This window comes from Macaca mulatta, chromosome 9 (genome assembly GCF_049350105.2).
Source record: "Macaca mulatta isolate MMU2019108-1 chromosome 9, T2T-MMU8v2.0, whole genome shotgun sequence".
NCBI classification, from domain to species: domain Eukaryota; kingdom Metazoa; phylum Chordata; class Mammalia; order Primates; family Cercopithecidae; genus Macaca; species Macaca mulatta.
In genome coordinates, this window is record NC_133414.1 from 113,687,068 (window position 1) to 113,709,418 (window position 22,351).

At 50.2% G+C, this 22,351-nt stretch overlaps 1 protein-coding gene, 1 long non-coding RNA gene and 1 other non-coding gene across 11 annotated transcripts in view; 1 reads left to right on the plus strand and 2 right to left on the minus strand.

Annotated features, from left to right (window-relative positions):
• Positions 1–38: 38 nt before the first annotated feature.
• The window catches only part of FBXW4 (F-box and WD repeat domain containing 4), an 87,649-nt gene continuing 65,336 nt past the window's right edge, over positions 39–22,351 (minus strand). For 6 of the 9 annotated variants that reach the window (XM_028853483.2, XM_077945346.1, XM_077945347.1 and 3 more), the window contains 4 exons: positions 14,891–14,956; positions 1,718–1,858; positions 1,000–1,141; positions 39–782 (listed from right to left, as the gene is read on the minus strand). In XM_028853483.2, the coding sequence (XP_028709316.2) occupies positions 663–782; positions 1,000–1,141; positions 1,718–1,858; positions 14,891–14,956 (469 nt within the window). In that variant the 3' untranslated portion in view covers positions 39–662. 9 annotated transcript variants of the gene reach the window in all.
• On the minus strand, positions 9,674–14,436 carry LOC144331274 (uncharacterized). Its single transcript, XR_013398312.1, has 2 exons — positions 11,866–14,436; positions 9,674–10,537 (listed from the first exon to the last, which is right to left on the minus strand). It is a non-coding gene; the product is annotated as an uncharacterized LOC144331274 (long non-coding RNA).
• On the plus strand, positions 13,002–13,108 carry LOC114670191 (U6 spliceosomal RNA). Its single transcript, XR_003719675.1, has one exon. It is a non-coding gene; the product is annotated as a U6 spliceosomal RNA (small nuclear RNA).

A 22,351-nucleotide genomic window follows, 5' to 3' on the forward strand; every position in this document is an offset into this window, starting at 1 on the left:
GGCCTTCTGGAACTATTCAGCCAGTGAGGAACCAGATCTGTGAACAATCAAGCTTTATTTTTACAAAAATGAAAATTGTAGCTTGTCTCAACAGCCAGCCTGAGGTAGGGCTGGCTCAGAACTCAGAACTGCTGGGTTCCCTCTGCTCTTTATTGGTTTCAAAGCAAAACCAGGTCACAGTGCCCCAGGAAGGAACCCCCGGCCCCGAGAGGTTGGTCAAGAGTGAGGTCTGGCTGGTGCCAGTGGGCTATTGGCAGCCTTACCTTTCCTTCCAGGAAGGGGCAGAAAGGAACCATCTGGGAAGGTGGGAGCACCTCACCTCACTCTGTAGGCTATCATGGCTCTAATAAGGGGTATAGGATGGGCCTCTCCAGGCCAGATCCTTGCTCTGGCCAAACAGGGACGCAAGGCCCCGGTTCAGCCGCACTCTTCCAAAGCAGCAGGTCCTGCCTCTCCAACAGGTTCCTGGGAGGGACTGCATCTCTGGTAAGCCCCAAAGCCCCAGGAGTCAGAAGCCTCTAGTGCAAGGTGCCTGAGCACTGGGGTCACAGGCCCAGGAGCACAGTGGGGCACTGGGGAGGAGCTATCACTGCACCCTCCAGGCAAGAGAGGTCCCTGAGTAGCTGGTTTCCCTGGCCCAGAGGCAGGGGTGGCCCTGACAGTCATGGGTTTTGAAAATCCAGGACATGGAGGTTGTAAGACAGCGCAGCATAGAGATGCTTGGTGGTGAGACGCAGGCAATACACAGGGCTGCTGAGGGGGGTCGACGTCAGCGGGAAGGCCTGGAAGGGAGGGCACAGGAAGTGGTAAGAGCTTTCCAAGTGGGACAGAGGTGTGCCATAACCCAGGATCCCCAGGCCCAGGGGAAGAGGGACATGTGCCATTGTAGGCTTCTTCCAACCCTTTCTAGGCACATCCTTGGCTACCTCACCCTCTCCCAAATGCAGCCCATAATCATGAGTCTTGGCATCCTGGAGAAGAGGTGGGCAGGACACTTACATGCAGGCAAGCCCTTTGGCGCCGGTCCCACAGCCGTACAACACCGTAGTAGGAGGAACCTGTGGCCAGCAGGTGGTTGCCATCTGTCTGCAGGCAGTACAGGGTGCTGTCATGGGGCTCCTCCCACTCCATGACACATTTCCTGTCCAGGAAGAGGAGACGCAGAAGGAGGTTTAGGGTACCCTCCACCTCTGCCCCAGCTTTCTTGGGCCTAGAGTGGCTGAGGGGAGTGTTAAGGAGCCATTCCGGGATGGAGACAGAAGCCGAAATCATCAGATTCATCAAAAACCGAACTTCATGGGAGAAAGCATCTTCTGTAGAGGGCTGTCTCACCATGGCCCAGACCACAGAGCAGATTATGCCTGCACTTCTGTTTGCATATGGCCAGCTACTTATCACTGGACTCAAGAGGGGAGAAGTAACACAGGCCTCAAGAAAGGCTGGGACAGAATATTGAGGGACAGTACCCTGATGGCTCCGGAGGCTCTGGGAAACGCCTGCCTTTGCTAGGGCCTGTTGGCTATAGTTTCCCAAGCCACTGCGACCAGGGCTGCCCAAGTGCAGGAAGTCTAAGCTTGATATGACCTTGCAGGACTCTTCCTTCCCAGCCCTGACATGGAGTCTCTGTGCCCTTTCCCATGGGCCAACCCAGGACTGGAGAAAGGACCAGGATTGGTGCAGACCCCCACCACCTGTCCTCTCTGCCCAGCACACTCACCGGACACTGGTGCGGAGGTCCCAGTAGCGAACATAGGTGTCATAGCCACAGGACAGCAGTGTGAAAGGGGACTCATACATGACATCCAGCACCCCAGCCCCTGGGGGAAAGTCACTGCCCAAGTGTGTCATCAGCTGCCCACTGGGAAGGGAAGGACAGAGTGAGGCTGCTCCACATGGGCCATACACATTCGTTCCACCTTCAGAGGGCATCAGACCTTGGGGAAATGTTCTCTTTCCTCAGCTAGAATGAGACTCAAGGAAGGGGGCTGAGGGAAGAGATGCCCAATTCCTACCCACCTCACCCCTGCCATGAGGCCTCTGCAACCAGTCCCATGTCCCACCCCTCCCCCAGCATCCCAGGCCTCAGCAGCTCCTCCATCACACCTGCGTGCCAGCTGCCACCCACCCAGCCACTCCTCCTCAGGACGATGAATGGGGCTTGCTGAAGGGGTCGGCCCCCCTCACATACACGTACACATACACATACACACACACACTTGGTTACTTTATACTTCTTGATCCTGCAGGTCATGCAGTTCTGAGCTGCCTGAGTCCAATGCCTTAATTCCTGCCTGTAATCTGGGGCTCAAACCTCATTGGGGATAAAGACCACACAAAGGGAGAAGGGGAGTCCCAGGAGATGTTAAAACAAGTAAACACCTTTGTGTTTGGGGAGAGAAATCGCTGAGAAAGCAGCTTAGCAAGCTGTCCCTGGTGTTCCTGGCCTAGCTGGCCCCCAGCCCGGGGCTAGCACGCCTCTGTGATCACAGCCCCCAGCCTGCGGGACTCCAGCCTGCTCCCCCCACCCTCACCCCACCCGGTGGCCGAGAGCAGATTACTGAGAAGAACAATTTCTTTGTGACTGTGTAATTCCCTCCGTGACCGCGGCAGTGGGCAGACCCTTTGCCCTGATGCCAGACCCCTAGCAACCATGTAGGGGGGCCTCCTGTCCCTAGCAACTACCCCTCAACATCAAGTGCACCCGCTAATCCCTGTGGCCAGGGGATGGGTAGAAGTATTGAGTTTCTGCAGAATGACTAGGGGGAATGAAGGAAAAGGGGCGCCCTCCAGGCCTGATGCCTCAGCTTCCTTTACCCATGAGACGCTGGGCTCTCCCATGCCATGACAGGAGAAACAAGGCCATGGACACTTCAAAGGGATGTCCAGGTAAGAGGCCCTGGCATGGAGTGAGGGGACTTCATGGCTCACCAGCGCAGCTTTGGTCCAAGCAGCATGTCAGCAAAGGGCTTGAGGCAGACAAGGCAGCCAGCCACACGTCTGAATGCAGATGTCAGCTCTCATCCTTCCACCTCATTCAGACCCTGACCCACAACCTCCCTTCTCCCTGACAGAGCTGCCATCTTCCCTTAAGGCCGAAGGAATCAAAGGAGGAGACTGAGGGTTCCTTTCTGCCCCTTCCACCTTTTCCCCTTTGAGCCCTGGGCAGTGAGCCCTGGCCAGGAGCACTGCTGCTGCCAGTGGGGAATTAATCCCCAAGTCAGCACCCCTGCCCCCACCCTCCTTCTCAGGGAAGTTCTGGTCTTCGTCTCAGTAGCCCAGAGCTGGGCCTGTGGGGAGAATATGACAAGCCTCTGTTGGGGGGCTCCTGAGAGGGATCAGGCAGAAGCCTTCTCCCCAGATCAGCATCCCTTAGAGACTGCTAACCTTGGCTCCCAGAGAAGCCCTGCCTTCCCAGATGGCCACCAGCCAAGATTCAGCCACCCTGGGCAGGCCAGAGCCCTGTAGGAGAGTCAGTCTCTCTCTCACAGGTATACTGGGTGCATGCTGGGTAGGGGCTGTTTGGCTCCACAGTTCTCCTCCCTCTTCCAGATTTGGGGGCCCTGCCCCCTCCATTAGTGAGGCCTTAAGGAATGACTGAGGAGCTCTCCCCTTTAATCTATAGAAGTAATTTCATGTTTGTTTGAAATAGAAGATGAAAGGCAGTGGGGGTTGGGAGGACTGAAGCCCAGCATGGCTCTACCTGCCCACCCTGGTCCCTGGGTTCAGAGGGAAGGAGAGCTGGGCACTCATGGGGCTGCACAGGGACAGCAGTATAAGAGGCCCACCCAGACTGGGCTGCCAACCCGGGCCCCTACTCCAGCATTCATGCCACCACTGGAAAATGTCATGGCCATAAGTATCTGCAGTAAGAAATACAGGACAGCCCAAAGGGTCCCTACCCTCAGGGGGAGACCCAAGGGCCCAAGTAAGCACCAGGCGCTGGGGGCCAACACAAGTCCTGAGAGCCCCTGGTCTGCCCACACAGCCTGGCCAGGAGCTGAGAAGTTTCTTTCTGCTGCGCTGTTCTCTGGTTCTCTAAAATGGCCACACACACTTTAAATGGGCCAATAAAAAGATACAATTTCTTTTGCCCTGGGCCCAGGACCCTCAAGGCTCTGTTGTGTGGTGCCTGTGAGGTTAAGTTCAGAGCATAAACTGACACACCAGCCTCTGGGAAAAGGCCCATCTCTTCAAATAGCAACCCAGCAGTGCCACAGGAGCCCTGCTGGGGCTTTGATTTGGGAAAACAAACAGAAATGGCACCGTGGGCCCTTCTCGGCCCCCACCCCAAGACCTATTTAACTAGAAAACTCTAGCTCAACTGCTCTGGTAGAGAGATTGGCCCGACAATAGCCCCAAACTTTGGGGGAAAGGGGGACAAAACAAGCTGTCTGTCTCCTCATCCCCTCCTCCTGAGCTCCTTTTCTTACTGCAAGTGTGTTCTTGTAAAAACGATTAGATTGCAATTTGTATAACGTGGTGACCCCCCAAATTCAGACATTTCACCCCTTTTCTCTGGAAAGAATGTTAAGAATGCTTCTCGGCCTCTCACTGTGGGGGGTGAGAGGGGGGGTGCAGAGCCTTGGCTGTTGCACAGCTTGTGTGGGAACAGGGCTGCTGCTCAGAGCCCTGGGCCAAGACGGGAGCAAGGGCCTGCCTGTCACTATAGAGGGCCAGACAAAAAGTCCATTCCCTTCCAACTCCCATGGACAAAGCCCAGGCCTCCAGGAGCCACTAAGTGCTGGGGGCCTCCACACCCCAGCCTCCCCCGAGCCAAGTCCAGCAATTCTCTCTCGACCCAGGGAAACATAAAGACAGATGGGGCCGCCCGTGTGAGCCTGATGAATGAGACGCAGGCTGAGGAGGGGCAGCCTGAGGGAGATCTGTTTCCTTGGCTCTGGCCGTGTGCAGGCTACTCCTGGGAACCCCACTACCTGGACAGGAAGAAGCAAGCAGAGTGTGGCCACACCCCTGAGAGGTCAGGGCCCCCTGGCCCAAACTATCCTGCTGCCCAGGTGACTCTACTGCAGCTGGAGGGAGAGAGATAAGGGGAGTCAGAGAGGAGGGACATTTACATGAAACGCTGACACCCATCACCATCTTTGTGGGGGGCAGCTCACTGATGGTAGGGGCTGGCCCTAAAGACCTGGATGGCCCACCAGGGACAGGCCCTGAGTTCTAAGCTGGACTGGGCACAGGGGGCAGTCCCTGGCACCTTACCCCTGCCCACCAAGTTTGCAGAGCTAGGAAGCCTGGTGCCCTGCTGTACTTCTCCCAGCTTCCCCTACAGCCGCCTGTACTAGAGCATTCCTGAGTCACCACCTCCTCCACCTCCCAGCCCACAGCTCAGCACGTCTGTGGCTCCCACACCATTTTTCAGTCATTTTTAACATACTGGGTTCCTGATGCTGTTCTCTGGAGACCCTATGGATGCTCATTCCTGCATCTGTTTGGGTCTGTGCTTACCTGTGCACCTGTCTGCCATGTGCTACCTTGAAATGCAACAATGGCTTTTGGAGAGAGAGAGAGAGAGGATGGAAGGATGACAAAGAGTTGACCTTCTTCCATCTCTGCTGCCTGGGGGGCAGATGGCTTGAAGGTATAAGCTGGGCCCAACATCGTTGCAAAGAGAATGGGAGGTTTTTCCTCCCTTCTATCTCCTCCTTCCTTCAGTTGAGCATTTTCTGTATACAAAGCATTGTGCTTAATGGAAGCTACAGAGAGATGTAAGCTGTGACTATCAAAGAGACTTTGTCCCTGCCTTCAAGGAGTATTCAATCCAGGGAGAGAAAGAAGTCTGCAACATGTATCCAACTAACAAATCAAAGTGTGAGTTGGTAGGTACCACAGAGAACAACAGAAAATTCTACAAGGGGGCAGTTAAGAAAAGTGAGCATTTCTGGCTGGGGGTGTTGACTGATTCTTCACTGAGAGACAGGACTGTCATAGGCAATGACAAGACACGGAGATGGCCCAGGTGGCAGGAACAGCAACAACAAAAGTGCAGCGCTAGGGCAACCAGGCTGTTTTGGCGGCAGCTGGCAATCTGGTTTGGTTGGAGGCTTGGGAGTGTGCTGGCAGGGTCCGGCCTCCAGGCCACAGTGGGCCTTAAGGTGCACATCCCTCACCTGGCACGAACTCCGTGAGTGGCAGACAGCCATGAGGCTTTTGAACGAACAGTGATTGTCCTAGTTCAGGCCCCAATTGTAGATAAGGAAACTGAGAGTCACAGACGAAAAGTGACACTGTCATATAGCAAGGAAGAGCAGAGCCTGAATCCATGATAAAGGCAGAGCTCCTGGAAATCCCGTCTGGTAGCAGCTTTCAGGATGACGGGAACAGAGGGAAGTAAGCTGAAGGGCCTGTTCTCTTTGCTGGAGCCAGATGAGACGGCTGCGAAGGTTACCTGGTGGCAGAGTAGCCACCGCAGCAACAGCTCACATATCCTGAGTCCATACTGTGTACCAGGCAACATGCTGAGTGTTTTATTCGTTATCAGCCCATTTAATCCTCGCAACAGGCTTTGGAGGTAAGTTTCTTAACCCCATTTTACAGATGAGAAAATGAAGTAACGCACCCAGTAAATCTTAGATCAGGTCTATATGCTCCATTGTCTGCCTTCACAGACAATGCAGCCACTCCATCACTGGCCCCTCAACATCCCCTATTACAGCTGCACAACTGGACTTGCCCCAAGAGTTACCCAGGGCCACCTCCAGCCCTTTCCAGCTCTTTGCAGGTCTTTCCGTCTCACAGATGCCCAGAGGCTTGCCCTCTGGTGGGGGTAGTGAGAGAATCAAGGGGACAGATAGGTTCTAAACGTTAACAATGGAGTAGCTACGGAAGCTTTGCTTGCCTCGGCCCCATCAGGTGAGAAGGAAGGAAGGGCCTTCTCAAGCATACAGCCTCTCACATGCATGTGTCTGTGTGCGCGCACCCCCAGCACCCGCCCGCGCACATGTGTTCAGACACAATGGCTCAAAGGCCAGGCAGCCCACTTTGTACTGCTAACAAGGGGGCCGTAATTACAGGAAGGGGCAGCCGGGCAGATAAAAGGATACAAAATTTCAACATCTGTTGCCATAAAGGGATAAGGAGAAGTGAAACGCAAAGTATCAGTTTGGTGTCAGCAGGCAGAGAGCCAATTTCAAAGAGTTCAGGGGGACAGAGGAGACAAGAAAGAAAAAGTTATGGGGGGAGAAAGAAAGAGAAAGAAATTACAGGGTTCCTTAAAGAGGTAAAGAAAAAAGAATGAAAAAAAGCTGTCAGTAATGCTTTCAAAGGAGAAGGGAGGTACTTTAAAGAGGGGTAGTTCCCGTAATCACCCTGACTGTGGGCCAGGCCACTGCACAGGGTGGGGGCAGAGTGCTGGGGCAGAGACAAAGCCACACCTGGGCAGGAGGGACACTAACAGTGCCCTCAGAGCAGCCCAGCCTGTGTGCAGGACACAGCTTCCTTCTCCAGACAGAAAGGGCTCCAGCCAAGTGTCCCTTACCATTCCATATGTCATCAGATGCCCTGACACTCATATCCTGTACTCAGTTCAGGATACCAAGGCCAGTTCCCAGCTCAGAGGGAGAGTTCTACCAGGCCACAGCCATGGCTGACCAGGTGGCCCTTATCAGTGCTCCAACACTGTGTTCAGTGGAAAGGGCCACTAACTCCAGCAACAGGGGTCAGGATCAAGGAGAGCTTTGTGGTGGAGGTGCTGTTTATGCTGAAGAGTGAGCAGGGTTTCATTAGGCACAGAGGGGGTATTCCGGGCATGGGGTTGGCTTGAGCCCAGGCTCAGAGGGGAAAAACCTAGGGCATCTGTTAGGATGGGTGAGAAGCATATTCTGCCCCTGCCTTTGTTGAAAAAAGGGGAACTTGGGAGCTTTGAGGTGGAAGTGGAGGTGTAACAGGGGACCAGGGATGACCCTGGCCCAAAGGGGAAGGGGAATCAATGGGATGTGTACAGGGCTTGCCACACACACAGGGCAGCACAGGGCCTGGCCAAAGACTCAATACCCTAGGAGCAGCCAGGTCACCAACCACCTCACTACCCCCTTCCCCACCCCACAATCTCAGCGGGGCTTAGGACTGTGGCTGTGGTTGGACCTACTATGACACCTTTTGGTCTGGGATTAAAGGGCTCTCCATCCTGAAGCCCACCTGCCCACAGGCTATCAGGGGCCCAGCTGTGCCCTGTGCTCAGGGCACCAGTGCTAGGTCCATCTTAATGCCCCTTGGCAGAAAAAAATAAAACCCACCACAAGCGTAAGCCCATGGGGGAAGGGGGCATGTGTGATGTCAGGCCAGTCAGACCCACTTGGGCCTTCCAGCCACCAGGAGCTGGGCCCCACACACACAATCAACACATGGCACCTTCCCTGGGGCCTAGCCAAGGAAGGGTCCTGCTCAAACATAGAGGACACAAGATGAGCCTCAATTCCTCCAAACCCCAGGCTCGGGCAGGATGGCTTTGGCACAGTTCCTCAGGGTCTGATGGGATCATAGGGCCTAGCTAGGAATACTGCAGTGGTTGGTCAGTCAAGATGAAGGTACAGGAATTCCTGGCACCTGGGAGTTAGGGAATGGGCTTGAAGACCACCTACCATCAGAAGCAGGAATATTCTGGCACTTTGAGGTTGGGTGAAGGACTCTTTCTCGTTGAGATAGTAATCCCCTGTCCCTGGGCCTAACCCCATGGTGCCTGGCTCCATAAGACAGAAAGGCAGAACAAGAGGAAGGGAGAGGGGCACAGCCAAGTTCCTTGCCACTTAGGCAACGGCTGTGTGCCTGTGACTGCCTTCTGACCTGTGTGCTTTAGTCAACAACTCCCCCTCCATCCCTGTTCCAGCCCAGCCTGCAAGGAGAACAGTCTCTAGAGGTCTTGATGGAATGAGGGGCTGAGGGAACAATGGTGACCCTGAAAGTGGTGCAGGTTCTGTGAGAAGCAGCATTGGCTGCCTGAGGGTGAGCAGCTGAGAGACACACATAGACGTGGGTGATGGCTCCCGATGGAAGCGCTGGTGCCCAGCGGGTGGCTGCAGCTTTGAGTGTGTCCCAGCCCCCCCCATCATCCAGGGTATAGCAATGCTTAGGGCAAACTGCCCCTCCAGTACTCCCCACTCTCCACCCAAGCCCCAGCACATACATAAAAGAGAAAATCCAGGCACTCCTCAAGTTTCAGCGGTGACAGGTTAAAAGCAAAGAATCCATCCAGCACCGCTCACCACCCAGCCCCAAGTCCTACCGGCAGTGCTGCTCCACCTCTCAGATTGGCCTGTCAGTCAGGCTTTGGTGTTATTGAAAGATCAAACTTTGTCCTGCCTGTTCATTACCTTAATCCTATTTTCTACATGGCTTTATTATCTACTTGGGTTTCTCTGGGAAAGACAGCTCTAGAGAGTCATCCTGTACATCCATTTCCTCCCACCAAAAGCAAATGCCTCCACCAGGGCATCTTTCCTCAATCACTGTACCACTTGGTCCTCCAAGCTTCTCTGGGGACAGGACAGATGTTTAAACAAAGCCTGGTTCCTCCCAGTAGATGAACCTGGGGCTGGAGAGAAGGCACTGCTAAATGGTGCCCAGGGCAGCCCTGCCACAAGGAGCAGAGCCCACAGGCTGGCCAGAAGGGGCAAGGCTGTTTCTTCTCAGGCTCCAGTAAGAACTGAGGCCACAGCTGTTTGTTTGTTTTGTTTTGTTTTTAATTTTTTTGGTAAGAAACAAGGTCTCATCATATTGCCCAGGCTACTCTCAAACTCCTGAGCTCAAGCGATCCTACTGCCTCAGTCTCTCAGAGTGCTGGGATTCCAGGCATGAGCCACCATGCCTGGCTTGTCGCTGTCGCATACCCATTCTCATTAGGGTCCAATCTGGTTTCAATAAAGGCCCAGTGTTTGGGGTTGGTGAGATCTAGGGGTTTCATAAGAGAATAACAGTCAAAGAAATGGTGCCTTAGAACTCCATCCTGACCATAAATCTGCACGGAAGAGTACCCTTCACCAAGGCAACCATAGGCAGAAGAGGCCATTCAAAGATTACCCAACCTTTGAGATGATGCTGGGCCACAGTGGTGTATCCAGCCCACCACCCGGCTTGTGTGTCATCCTGGGCCCAGGCAGGTGATGATGCCAAACACAAGGCCCAGTTATGTAACTAAGTAAAAACTTTCATCAGAATGCCCATCTTGGTGACCCACAGCCCACTGTCAAGAGGCTTCCCTGTGCCAGGAGGTCAGCAGGTTCACCTCCTCCTCCACTAGTCACTAAGACACGGATATTTTGAGAACTAAAAGCCTCCACAAGCCAGGCACAGTGGCTCACACCTATAATCCCAGCACTTTGGGAGGCCAAGGTGGGAGGATCACTTGAGTCAATGAGTTTGAGACCAGCCTGGGCAACATAACGAGACCTTGTCTCTACAAAAAAATTTAAAAATTAGCCAAGCATAGTGGTGCGTGTCTGTAGTCCTAGCTACTTGGGAGGCTGAGGCAGAAGGACCATTTGAGACCAGGAGTTCAAGGCTGCAATGAGCCGTGATGATGCCACTGCACTCCAGCCTGTCTCTCCAGCCAGCAAGTCCCTGTCTCTCAAGAAAAAAAGAAGCCTCCACAAACTCCGAGGTACTAGTTTGGGTGGGGAGGAAGAGCAGGAAAGGGAGAGCTTGCATTAGTTGAATGCCTCCAAGGTGACAGGCACTGTATGGGACACTTTTTCACAATAATTTTGTTCATACCAGTTCTGTTAGGTAGGGATAACTAATTTCCACTTTACAAATGAGGAAACTGAAGTCCAGAGGGCCCCAGATCACAGCAAGAGGCACAGTAGTTCTGAAAGCCAGGTCTGTTTGGCCACACAGCCAGTTCTCCTTCCCGAGCTCCTCACAGCCTCCCATCACACTGGCCCTGGCACCAGGGGAGGGGCTGCCTCTACCCCAGTCCCATTCAGAAGGAAGGAGGGCCTGTGGCAGGAGTTTCGTAGGGTGAGCTCATGGGGAACAAGTTTCACAGACTCTAGGAGCTCCAGTATCCCAGGGGCTAAAGCAAAAAGCAGTCCTGGGAAGTTTCAGTTAGGCTAGCAACAGTGGGGTACGACTATTGGCTATATTAACAAAAGCAGAAGATTTAAAATGAAGGAGGTGCCAGCATCTGCTACTCATCAGACCACACCTGGTCTGTCCAGTAATCAGTTATGAACATGCCATTTCAAGAGGGATAAAACGAGATAAATTAGAGAAACTTTCAGGTGAGAATGGTCCTGAAACCAATGTGAGACCAACACTATAGGTCACCTATCTAGACATTCCTCATATTCTTTCTAGCCAAGCAAACCCAGCTTCTATGCCATCCCTCCCCGCACCTGCTGCTGCTAATGTGTAGGGGCAGGGGTGGAAGCTGAGTTCTTCCCTTGGCCCAGGAAGTGAATCTTGACTGGTCATTCCATTCCCCTGGCCAGGGTTTGGTTTAGGGCGAGTACTGGAATACAATTTTGACTATTAGATGTGAGGAAAAGTCTGCTTGAAAAATTCCTAAGAAAGGCTTCCTCATCTTAAAAAGGGGCCCCAGACAGGGACATATGCTATTCCTATTTCCCTCTGAGTGTTGCGTTGCAAGCTGGTGGAGCAGCTCTAAATAAGCTTGAGAGCAAAAGCCACCTTGACCAGGGTAGCAAAGCAGAAAGTGAGAGAATCTGGGCCCTCATGATCTCATGGAGCTACTGAACCATCAACCCTGGAACCCATCCAACTTCTGGGTTCCTTGTCATCTAAGATAGTGATAATCCCATTGTTGTTTGAGCCACTTTGTGTTTTGGTTTTTGTTTTTGGAAACAGTCTCACTCTGTCACCCAGGCTGGAGTGCTGTGGCAGGTGAGCCACTGTGCCGGGCCTATTTGAGCCGCTTTGAATTAGGTCTTCATTGCAGCCAAAGGCTATGGCTAACTTATCTACTATGTTAATGAGGAACAACTGAAGGACCTAGAACTTGTGGCCTGAAGAAGAGGAGGCCCTGGAGAGCAGAACCAAGGTTTTCAGATATTTAAAGGTCTGTTCTTCAGGAGACAGGTTCAACTTGCTTGTCTCTTGTCCAGGATCCCAGCTTCAGGGAGCAAATCAATCCATGATAAAGGGTGGGCATTCTCACTCACAGAGCTACCGAAAGACGGAATGGTTGTTTGGGGAAGTAGGGAGTTTCCCATCCCTGTTCTTGGATGACTATCAAAAGAGAATGTTGAAGGAAAAAACCATGATTCATTGATTAAAACATCTCGTGTTGTTTTAAAAATTTTGGAAAGACTGACTATAGAATGGATTTTTCAAAACAACAACAACAAAAAAAGCTGTGGCTACTGCTTTCCTAGGGAGATGGAGAAAAATGGAGAAGACAAAGCTCAGCGACTGAGGAAGCGGGTGAGAAGAGCATCCTCACTAGTGCTGCCAATTGTGGCATTTAAGACACAGACTCTGGGGCCTCGGACGAGGTGAAGAGTTCTTAGACTTGACACCAAAGACACAGTCAATGAAAGTCAATAATTTAGATTCCATCACAATTTTAAACATTTGCTCTTCAAAAGACCCTGTTAAGAGGATAAAAAGACAAGCAGCCAGGCACGGTTGCTCACGCCTGTAATCCCAGCACTTTGGGAGGCGGAGGCAGGCAGATCATAAGGTCAGGAGATGGAGACCATCCTGGCTAACACAGTGAAACCCCGTCTCTACTAAAAAATACAAAAAATTAGCCGGGCGTGGTGGCGGGCGCCTGTAGTCCCAGCTACTTGGGAGTCTGAGGCAGGAGAATGGCGTGAACTCGGGAGGCAGAGCTTGCAGTGAGCCGAGATCGCGCGACTGCACTCCAGCCTGGCAACAGAGTTAGACTTCATCTCAAAAAAAAAAGACAAGCTACAGATTGGGAGTAGATATTTGCAAATCACATATTTGACAAAGGACTAATATCTAGAATACAGAAAGAACTGTCAAAACTCAATGGTAAAACAAAACAAAATAAAAAAAAAAAACTGCTTGCCTCAGCAGCACATGTACCAAAATGGAAATGATACAGAGAAGACTGGCATGGCTCTTGTGCAAGAATGACATGCAAATTCATGAAGTGTTCCATTAAAAGAAAACAATCCGGCAGGCAAAAGACATGAACAGACGTTTCACCAAAGAGAATATTCATATATGAAATATATGGCAAATAAACATGTGACAATATATTCAACATCATTAGCTATTAGGGAAATTCAAATTAAAACATGATGAAATATAACATCATGGTTTAAAAATAGTGAATCCAGGCATCATGGCTCACACCTGTAATGGTTTAAAAATAGTGAATCCAGGCATCATGGCGCATGCCTGTAAGCAGACGGATCGCTTGAGCCTAGGACTAGCCTGGGCACAATGGAAACCCATCTCTTCAAAAAACCCACAAAAAATTAGCTGGGCGTGGTGGCACATGCCTATAGTCCCAGCTGCTAGGGAGGCTGAGATGGGAGGATTTCTTGAGGCCAGAAGTTCAAGACCAGCCTGGGCAATATAATGATAACCTGTATCTCTAAAAAAAAATAAATAAATACAGATTTTAAAAAAGAAAAAAAATAGTGAAATACCAAATGCTGGTGAGGATGTGAAGAAATTAGATCTCTCATACATTGGTGGTGGGAATGTAAAACGATAAAGATACTCCAAAAAATAGCTTGGCAGGTAAAAACTAAGCATACACTTACCAAACAACCCAGCATTTGTACTCCTTGGCATTTATCCCAGAGAAATGAAAATATATGCCCACACAAAAACCTGTACGCGTTGTACTAGCTTTAGTTGCAATAGTCAAAAAATTGAAAACAGCCCAAACGTCCTTCAATGGGGAAAAGAAACTTTGGTATATCCATACCACGGAATACTACTTAGCAATAAAGAGGAATGCACTATTGATATATGCAACAACATCTGTGAGTCTCAAGGGAATTATGCTGAGTTTTTAAAAAGCCAGTTTCAAAAAGTGACATACTGTATGATTCCATTTATATAACATTTTCAAAATGACAAAATTATAGAGATGGAGAACACATAAGAAGTTGCCAGGAATCAGGGAATGGGAAGAGGAGAAGGGGAGAAGGATGGGTGTGACTACCAAGGAGTATATGAGGAATCTTTGTGCTGATGGAACAAAGAGTTCTGTACCTGGATTGTGGTGATGGTTATCTGAATCTACACGTGATAAAATTGCAAAGGACTAGACACACACAGACACAGACCTACACACACACACACACAGTACAATCTGAATAAAGGTCCATGGATGGTACCAGGGTCAATTTCCTGGTTTGATTATATTATATATTATGTAAGATGTTACACAAACACCTTTCCATCTTATTTTTATAACTTCATGTGAATCTATAATTATTTCAAAATTAAAAGTCAAAAAAAAAAAAAAAAAAAAAACCAGAATGGTAGATAATCAGATGGGAACATGTCAAGCCTGCCAAAGCAGAGAATTGTGAATAAAACCTGCATGTATTTTCACTGTTACGTATAATTCTTTTTATAGGTCTGTAGGCCACCTTCAAAATTTATTTTAGCAAAATCATCTCTGGGGATAGATGGGATTTTATATAGCCACAAAGGCACACCTCAGAGAAAGAGTATCATAAATCCAAATTGTTGTTGTTATCATAAATTCTGCATGAAACTATTTACCTATTATAAATTACTTTAACAGTCTTCTCCAGCTAACCCCGAATGATTCCATGTGAGAAGGCACCACAGCAGAGGCCTCCTACTACACCACTTTCCAGCCTTCTCCTGGACCACTCAGCCAACCAAGGCAGAGGCTGGCTCAGCAAGCTTTCCTTCACCTCCTGGGCTGGAAGCCAGGGTGGGCTCAGGAATCTCTTACCTGTTGAGGTCCCAGATTCTCAGGGGTGAGAAGTGCCCGCAACAAGCCGTCCCTGTCACAAAAGAGCTGCCAAACAAAAGGAGAGCAGAATCAGATCTGGCTTGTCAGAACCTGCAGTGGAAATGGCTAACAATGGGAAATGTCGTGCTCATTCCCAAGGGGATTGTGGGTTAAGCCAGAATGAGAGAAGTGGCCAAGGGAGCCATCAGAGGAGCTGTGGGAATACATCTGGGAGCACTGTGAGGGGTATAGCCCCGCAGAGGTGCCTGGCCAGAAGACCCACGAGCTCAGCCACAGCTGGCCTGCTGCACAGACTAGGTTGAGTGGTCCCTGCGCACCATAAAAACAGATCTCTAGATGTGACAAGTTTGAGCCCAAGGGAGAGCAAGCCTGTCGGGTTCCTGTTTAGGAAACCCAAGAGCACAATGGCAGGGCACAGAAAAGGGCTCCAAGGAACAGGCTGCTGGGGCTGGAAGGTGATGCCCCTGGTCAGAAGTAGCGACAACTGAGGGGCATTCCTGAAGGTTTTAAGAGCTTGGGGAATCTGGTAATGTGGTATAAGCACAGGGCAGGTATAAAGGCACCAAAATGAGAAAAGGAAAAAATATGAAAGGTGAGTGAATCCCTTGGATGGGTATATGCTAGTACACAGGTGGGGCGGAGTGGGGAATGACAGGGGCCAGGCAGCCAGGGCTTCTGGAGAGTGGGATGGGAGTCCGCCAGAGTCCTCGGAGGCCAATAACGAACAACGCCAAGAGGCACATGAGAAGGAGCAGGCTGACCCTGTTGCCCAGAGTGTCCCTTAGAGCCCTAAAAACCTCAACATATACAATCTGCAGAGTCTCACTTTAAATGGAGGCACAAGCCTGGTGTAAAGGATCCATGCAGTGGGCCAGGCTGGCTGTAGCGCTGGCCTAGAACTTGAACCTATGAGCCAGACAACTCTTGTTAGAGGATTTGGTAGGGTGGAGAGGGGAAGCCTTCAGGAAACCTGGGCTTGAAACTTAAACAGCAAGCAAGCAAATTGACAAGAGTGGTGTCAGGAGCCCTGGGGCAGGAATGGGCCATGTCCCTACATGTCTTTCATGGGGGGGAAGGAAGACTGGACATACTAATAACACATTAGCAATGTGGGGGCAACAGCCCATCCGCTGTGGCCCAGCCCAGCACCTGTGGCTCTCTGATCCCAAGCATGTCAGTGAGGAGATAGATTTCCACAGAGAGGGCCATGGAGAAGTCAGTGGCTTTGGCTGCGGGGGAGGCTGGCCTGCCAGTTGCTGATGGGGGAGATGTTAGGGCAGGCACTGGCCAAACCACTGATTTACAATCAAAATTGCAGGGCAGGTGTCTGCTCTTCAGCCCTAGGCTGATAAAAAGGCCATACGAGCTATCCTGGGGCTTTCATGACTCAAGCCAAGACTTCCTCCAGGGATATGCCCCATCATCCTAGCCTCTTCAAGGCTGCCAGCAGCCACAAAAACTATAGAGTGGGAGTGCCAAAACAGCCACTGTGCCATGCCCCAAGTGACAGCCAGCCTGGGAAGCAGCCAGGGGACACTGAAGAACCAAACTACAAAGTCAGAAGGTGTTGCCCTCTCCTCCCTCCCCCAACATTTTTCTCTTTAGGGTAATCCATTAATAACTGGTAAAGCCAATTACCTTGGGCTGGAAACATAATAGCCACTTGGAAATCATTCGAGCAGGCAATTGGACTATCCAGACTTGAGGAGTGGGGGCCAGGTGAAGGGCGCCAGCACAGACACAGGCATCTTTTTTTTTTTTTAAAGGAGTCTCCCTCTGTCACCAGGCTGGAGTGCAGTGGTGCAATCTTGGCTCACTTGAACCTCCACTTCCTGGGTTCAAACAATTCCCCTGCCTCAGCCTCCCGAGTTGCTGGGGCTACGGGCATGCCCCACCACACCCAGCTAATTTTTGTATTTTTAGTAGAGACGGGGTTTCACCATGTTGGCCAGGCTGGTCTCAATTTCTTGACCTCGTGATCTGCCCACCTTGGCCTCCCAAAGTGCTGGGATTACAGGCGTGAGCCACCGCGCCCGGTCAGGCATCTCTTAAGGCCTGACTGGCCGCAGGCCTAAATTAGCATCAAGGTAAGTCAATAGAGAGGGGAGCAACATGGAACTTTAATCTTGCTGGAGGTCAGAGCTGTGAGAGTGGCAGGAATGAGGGTGGGGTGGGGATGTAAACCCCCTTCCCAGGGACTCCTATCCCCCTCTATTCTGGCCCACCAACATCTGGCCCTGATCATCTGCCGCCAGGAGGAGTGCCCCTCACCTTCATACCCTGTACAGGGCCTTTTTTTTTTTAAAATAGAGACAGGGGTCTCTCTATGTTGCCCAGGCTGGTCTTGAACTCCTGGGCTCAAGTTGATCCACCTGCCTCAGCCTCCCGAATTGCTAGAATTATAGGTGTGAACCACTGGCGCCCAGCCTCCTGTGAAGCGCTTTCTTAACTGCCTGGATGTGACATCTATAAATGTTTATTTCCAAAAGTTGCCCTTTTCTCTCGCCTAACCACTGTGATCAAGGAGGAAAAGAGGGAGAGAAAGTAGAATGTCTTCCCGGCACTTAGGAGGACTTAAGAGTTTAATCAAATTTAACACTCAGTAAAAAACCATCAACAGTCAAGCAGATTTTGAGCAAACACTCACCAGGACTCACACCCAAACCACAGGGCCTTCCCAGGACTCTTGGGGGTCAGGCTCGGTGCAGACACAGTCTTGTACACCTTGAACTACTCCCGACTACCTGTAGCCATTCTTGCCCCCCACCCTACTCCCTTATTCCCATGGTCATTAAGACGAATGAACAGAAGCTACAGACCAGCCACACTCAAAGTCAGAAGATTAGAAAGGGTGTGCCCACATGCAATCTCAGGGTACAACAGACACATGGAGCAGAGGAAGAAAAGGAATTCACTACTCTCCAACACCCAAATGGTGCGTCACATCTTACAATGAGCCCACAAGATAGACATTATTCCCGTTGTGCAGAAAGTGAATATGAAGCAAAGGCCAAGCTTCCATGAATGGACTTAAAATACTCTGGCTGCACACAGGACCTGTTACCCCCACATTCAGACTCCTCCTTTGAGACTCACGGGATAAAGCACTTTGAAAAGGGGCTGGTGGGGTGGGATCTGTGCATCACAGGCAGCCTCACTGGCCTTAGTTCTCTAACCCAGGTGATTTAACCCAAACAAAATGCTGTGCTCTGATAACCTGTTCGATTTGAATCCGCCAGATGTCTTGAACCAGATTCTCACATCCCTCACGGTGCTGGCTCCTGTGCTAGGCATGTCAAAGGCTCTCAATAAATACTTGGAGATCAATGAAATGAAAACATATATCATTTCCTCCATGGCTCCTCCCAAGGGATTGCTCACTGAATTTTCCCCAGTAAAGTCCTTTGCTATAACTTCAATTTTGGGTTTGAAAGTGATGAAAAAGCCAGCTCTGCTCAGAAAAGAAAGAAAATTCAAATGGCTTTTGCCTTCAGTCCCATCTCTTCCCTCAGGGGTATTCCAGGGACAAGGACATCAAATCTGTGTTGAACAGGCAGAGGCAAGAGCTGGTGGCTCCCCAGGTAGGCTGACCATCCTCCGAGTCCCTTCCATACTCATGGGACAAATGGCATTTTTGGTTTATCTTCCCATCTCCCCTTTGAGATCAGAACCCTTTAGAGGTTCTTGGGTACTAGCAAGTGTCTAGCACAGTGCCTGGCCCAGAGAAGGCACTCAATACAAATTTGTGGAACTGAGCTGAGAGGGCCTTCCAGAGCCCAAAGCCTGCACAGCTGGGAAAGCTAGTCATGTGCACTGTGAAGCTGGTCCCTCTGCTTCCTAAAGGAATAATTCCCAAATACCAAAGGCTCAAACTTGAATGACACATGACACAGGCATACAATATTAGGGGAGTGAGAAGTCCCTCATAAGCACCGCAACTAGGTAAGAGATGAAAGGTACTGACATCTAAAAATCAATGTCAAAACACACACACTCAGGCACACTAGTACAAGTACACCTATCCCCTCTTAGCTAGAGGGTCTAAAAGTCATTCTGACTCCATAAGCTCTACTCTTTTGGGAACAGAAAGCCCTTACCAGAAGCCAGCCTTCTAATTTCTCACCCTGTCCCAGACCTTAACCAGATCTTCAACCTGCCTTACTCATCCCCTGGCCCTAGCTCAGGCAAACCCGGCATCATGCAGACTTTCATCAGGCTCCAGAAGCAGACATAGGAGCCTGTCTCACTAGAGGAAGATGCCAGGGAATTAGGGTTTGTGTATTCAAGTTGAGAAATTAAAAATAAGACATAGAAAAGAGGAGAGCAAGGTAAGAAGGAAAATTAGTTGGGCATGGGCAGTCTGAAAGGCAGGTAGATTCCTGCTGCTTCTGCATTAGCTTAGGCCCTCTTAATAACACTAGTAATTTACTGAGCACTTACTATGTGCCAGGTGCTGAGCACGTGTTTCAAAAGCATTATCCTATCTAATCCTCATAACACTATGCAGTAGGTACCACTTTCCTTTTTTTTTTTTTTTTTTTTTTTTGAGACAGAGTCTCACTCTGTTGCCCAGGCTGGAGTGCATTGGTGCAATCTCGGCTCACTGCAACCTCCATCTCCCAAGTTCAAGCAATTCTCCTGCCTCAGCAACCCCCTAGTAGCTGGATTAACAGGTGTGCACCACCACACCTGGCTAATTTTTGTATTTTTAGTAGAGATAGGGAGTCCCCCATGTTGGCCAGGCTGGTCTCGAACTCCTGAACTCAGGTGATCCACCCATCTTGGCCTCACAAAGTTCTGGGATTACACGCATGAACCACAGCACCCAGCCCCACTTTCCCTATTTTACAAATGAGGAGACTGAGGCTCTGGGAGGTAATTAATTTGCTCTAGCTCACAAAGGTAGCAACTAGTGGACTGGAATTGGAACCCAGTCAGTCTTGATTCCAGGTCCAAGTTATTATACCACCCCTCGCCCAGAAGCTCTCATCTTGGCTACATTTCAAGAGTTAGTCTTGTTTGAATTTCCAGCATCTAGTATAATGCCTGACACACACTGAAAACTCAAATGCTTATTGATTGAATGAATGAATGAATGAATGAACAAATGAACAAATGACTCCACCTGGAAGAAGAAAGAAGCAACTGAGTGGTTTGAGGTGGGGCAGCAGAAGTGGCGTGCTCAGCAGCTGTGTCCCGTGGCTGGCCTAGAGCCGCCCAGCTGGCCCAGGCCCCAGCAGCCTCTGAGCCTGGGCTGACACACTTTGGCAAGGGAGGCCACCAGAGCTGTCACATCATTCACCAACATGCCCATCAAGTGTATTCAGTTCTCTTCAACCCGCATTGGCATTTTAATTACTGTTGGGTAAACTAATTTGTACAAATGAAGGCCAGGCTGCCTAATAGAATATGCAAGCTCTCTGACCTCTGACAGGCACTGACACGAGATACAAAGGCAGCCAAGGAAGGCTTTTTATCTGAGCCTTATTACTCTCTATTACTCCAATTAGTCAGGCTCCAGTGCTCCTAATTGGAGGAAAAATTGCAATTAAATCAATTTTTGATGGGCTGCAAGTGGGCTCCCGAACCGCCCTGCTTGTGAAACACTGATATTATAGCAGCAAAGGTCACAGGCCTCATCGGCACCTGGGGGCCCCCCGATTTCCCTTGGCCTCCTCCTTAAATACCTCAAGGAAACCCCTGTCCGTCCATTGGCTCAGCTGGCAAGGGTAGGAAGGAGGAAGTCATTAGAACATGTCAGGTCTCATTGCTGCTGCCGCCATCTGCTAACCTCCGCCACTGACATCATTACAGCGGTAAGTCCCAAAGCATGAATACAGTGCGAAGGTCAGACAAACTCACTCGGTGAGGGGAAGCCAGGAGCATAGCTGCAGTGACAGCACTGTGAGGGAGGGACCAGTGGAGTGGGAACAGGAGGTCAACAGCAGTCAGGAAGGGGAAAGACACAGGCAGGGGGCAGGTGAAAGTGTGAGACAACCAGTTCCTAAGATCCAGCCAACAGGGCACCCTGGGTCACTAAAGGGATAAGGAAATAGATGTGATGGGAAGAGGGAAAAAAAGAGGCAAATCTTGTTCTCTGTCCAGCAAACATCCCACCTTGCAGGTGGGGAAACGTCCACTTGAATGCCCTCTAGAGCGCAGCTCCAGAAGGCTGCTCCAGTCACATCTGTGATGAGTGGCCAGGGCCATGCTTGTGAAGCCTACCATCCACAGTGGCGTCTGTTTCTGAAGGAGGAAGGGAGGCTCTAGGACCAAAGCTGCAAGACCAGGCAGGGGAAGATAAACACAACTTTTCATCAAACTAAAGCCAAATAAGAACAAGACACCTAGCTGAAGCTTAAAGAAGTTCTATTTCACACAGCAACTGGCATACCATTACCTCAAAGAGACGGTGTAGATGGAAAATTTAAATTCAAAAGCTTAGCCAACTTCACAGATGACTGAACCATAATGGGTTAACAGGGAAAGGAGGATATGCCTTGCCTTCAAGGGGTAAAGACCAAAGCATGTTAAATAAATGATGTTCCATCTACTTAATGGAATATTATACAGTCATTTTAAATGATGTTCCCAAATAATACAAGCAAGATACTTACGATGTACTATTATAAGAGAAAAAAGCGGGGTACAAACAGCACTGTTACAACTACTACAAAAAAGGAGCCTATGCAGAGAAAAGGAAAGAGTGGAAGAAAACTAAAATGTTAAAAGTGATTGTGTTTGGGCAGTAGAATGATAAGCAATTCTTTCTTCTTTTAAATTTTCTTCATTTTTCAAATATTATTTAATGAGTATGTGCTGTTTTTTAAAGGGAAAAACACATTATTTACTTTTTTTTTTTTGAGACAGAGTCTCGCTGTGTCGCCCAGGCTGGAGTACAGTGGCACAATCTCGGCTCACTGCAACTTCTGTCTCCTGGGTTCAAGCAATTCTCCTGCCTCAGCCTCCTGAGCAGCTGGGACTACAGGCGCCCGCCACCACGCCCGGCTAATTTTTTGTATTTTTTTACAGATGGGGTTTCACCGTGTTAGCCAGGATGGTCTTGATCTCCTGACCTCATGATCTGCCCACCTCAGCCTCCCAAAGTGCTGGGATTACAGGCGTGAATCACCGTGCCCAGTCATTATTTACATTTTATAAGAGAAAAGACAACATAACACTCCTGTCCATGACTTGGGGCCAAGGGCAGGCAGACCTGAAGGTGAGTGGTACAGCTAGTGTTAGCAACCATGGCCCTGGCACACCTTCCCCTGAAGTGATGGGACTGATCAGTAGCTCAAGGTTAGACCAAGAAGTCCCAGATCAGAAGGGAGGTGTCCCACTGGCCTCTTTCTCCCAATTAGGCACTGGCCACTAGGGAGCAAGACTGACTCCAGATTCCCACAGCTTCCGGAGGTCTGGGACACCTCTCCCAGTACA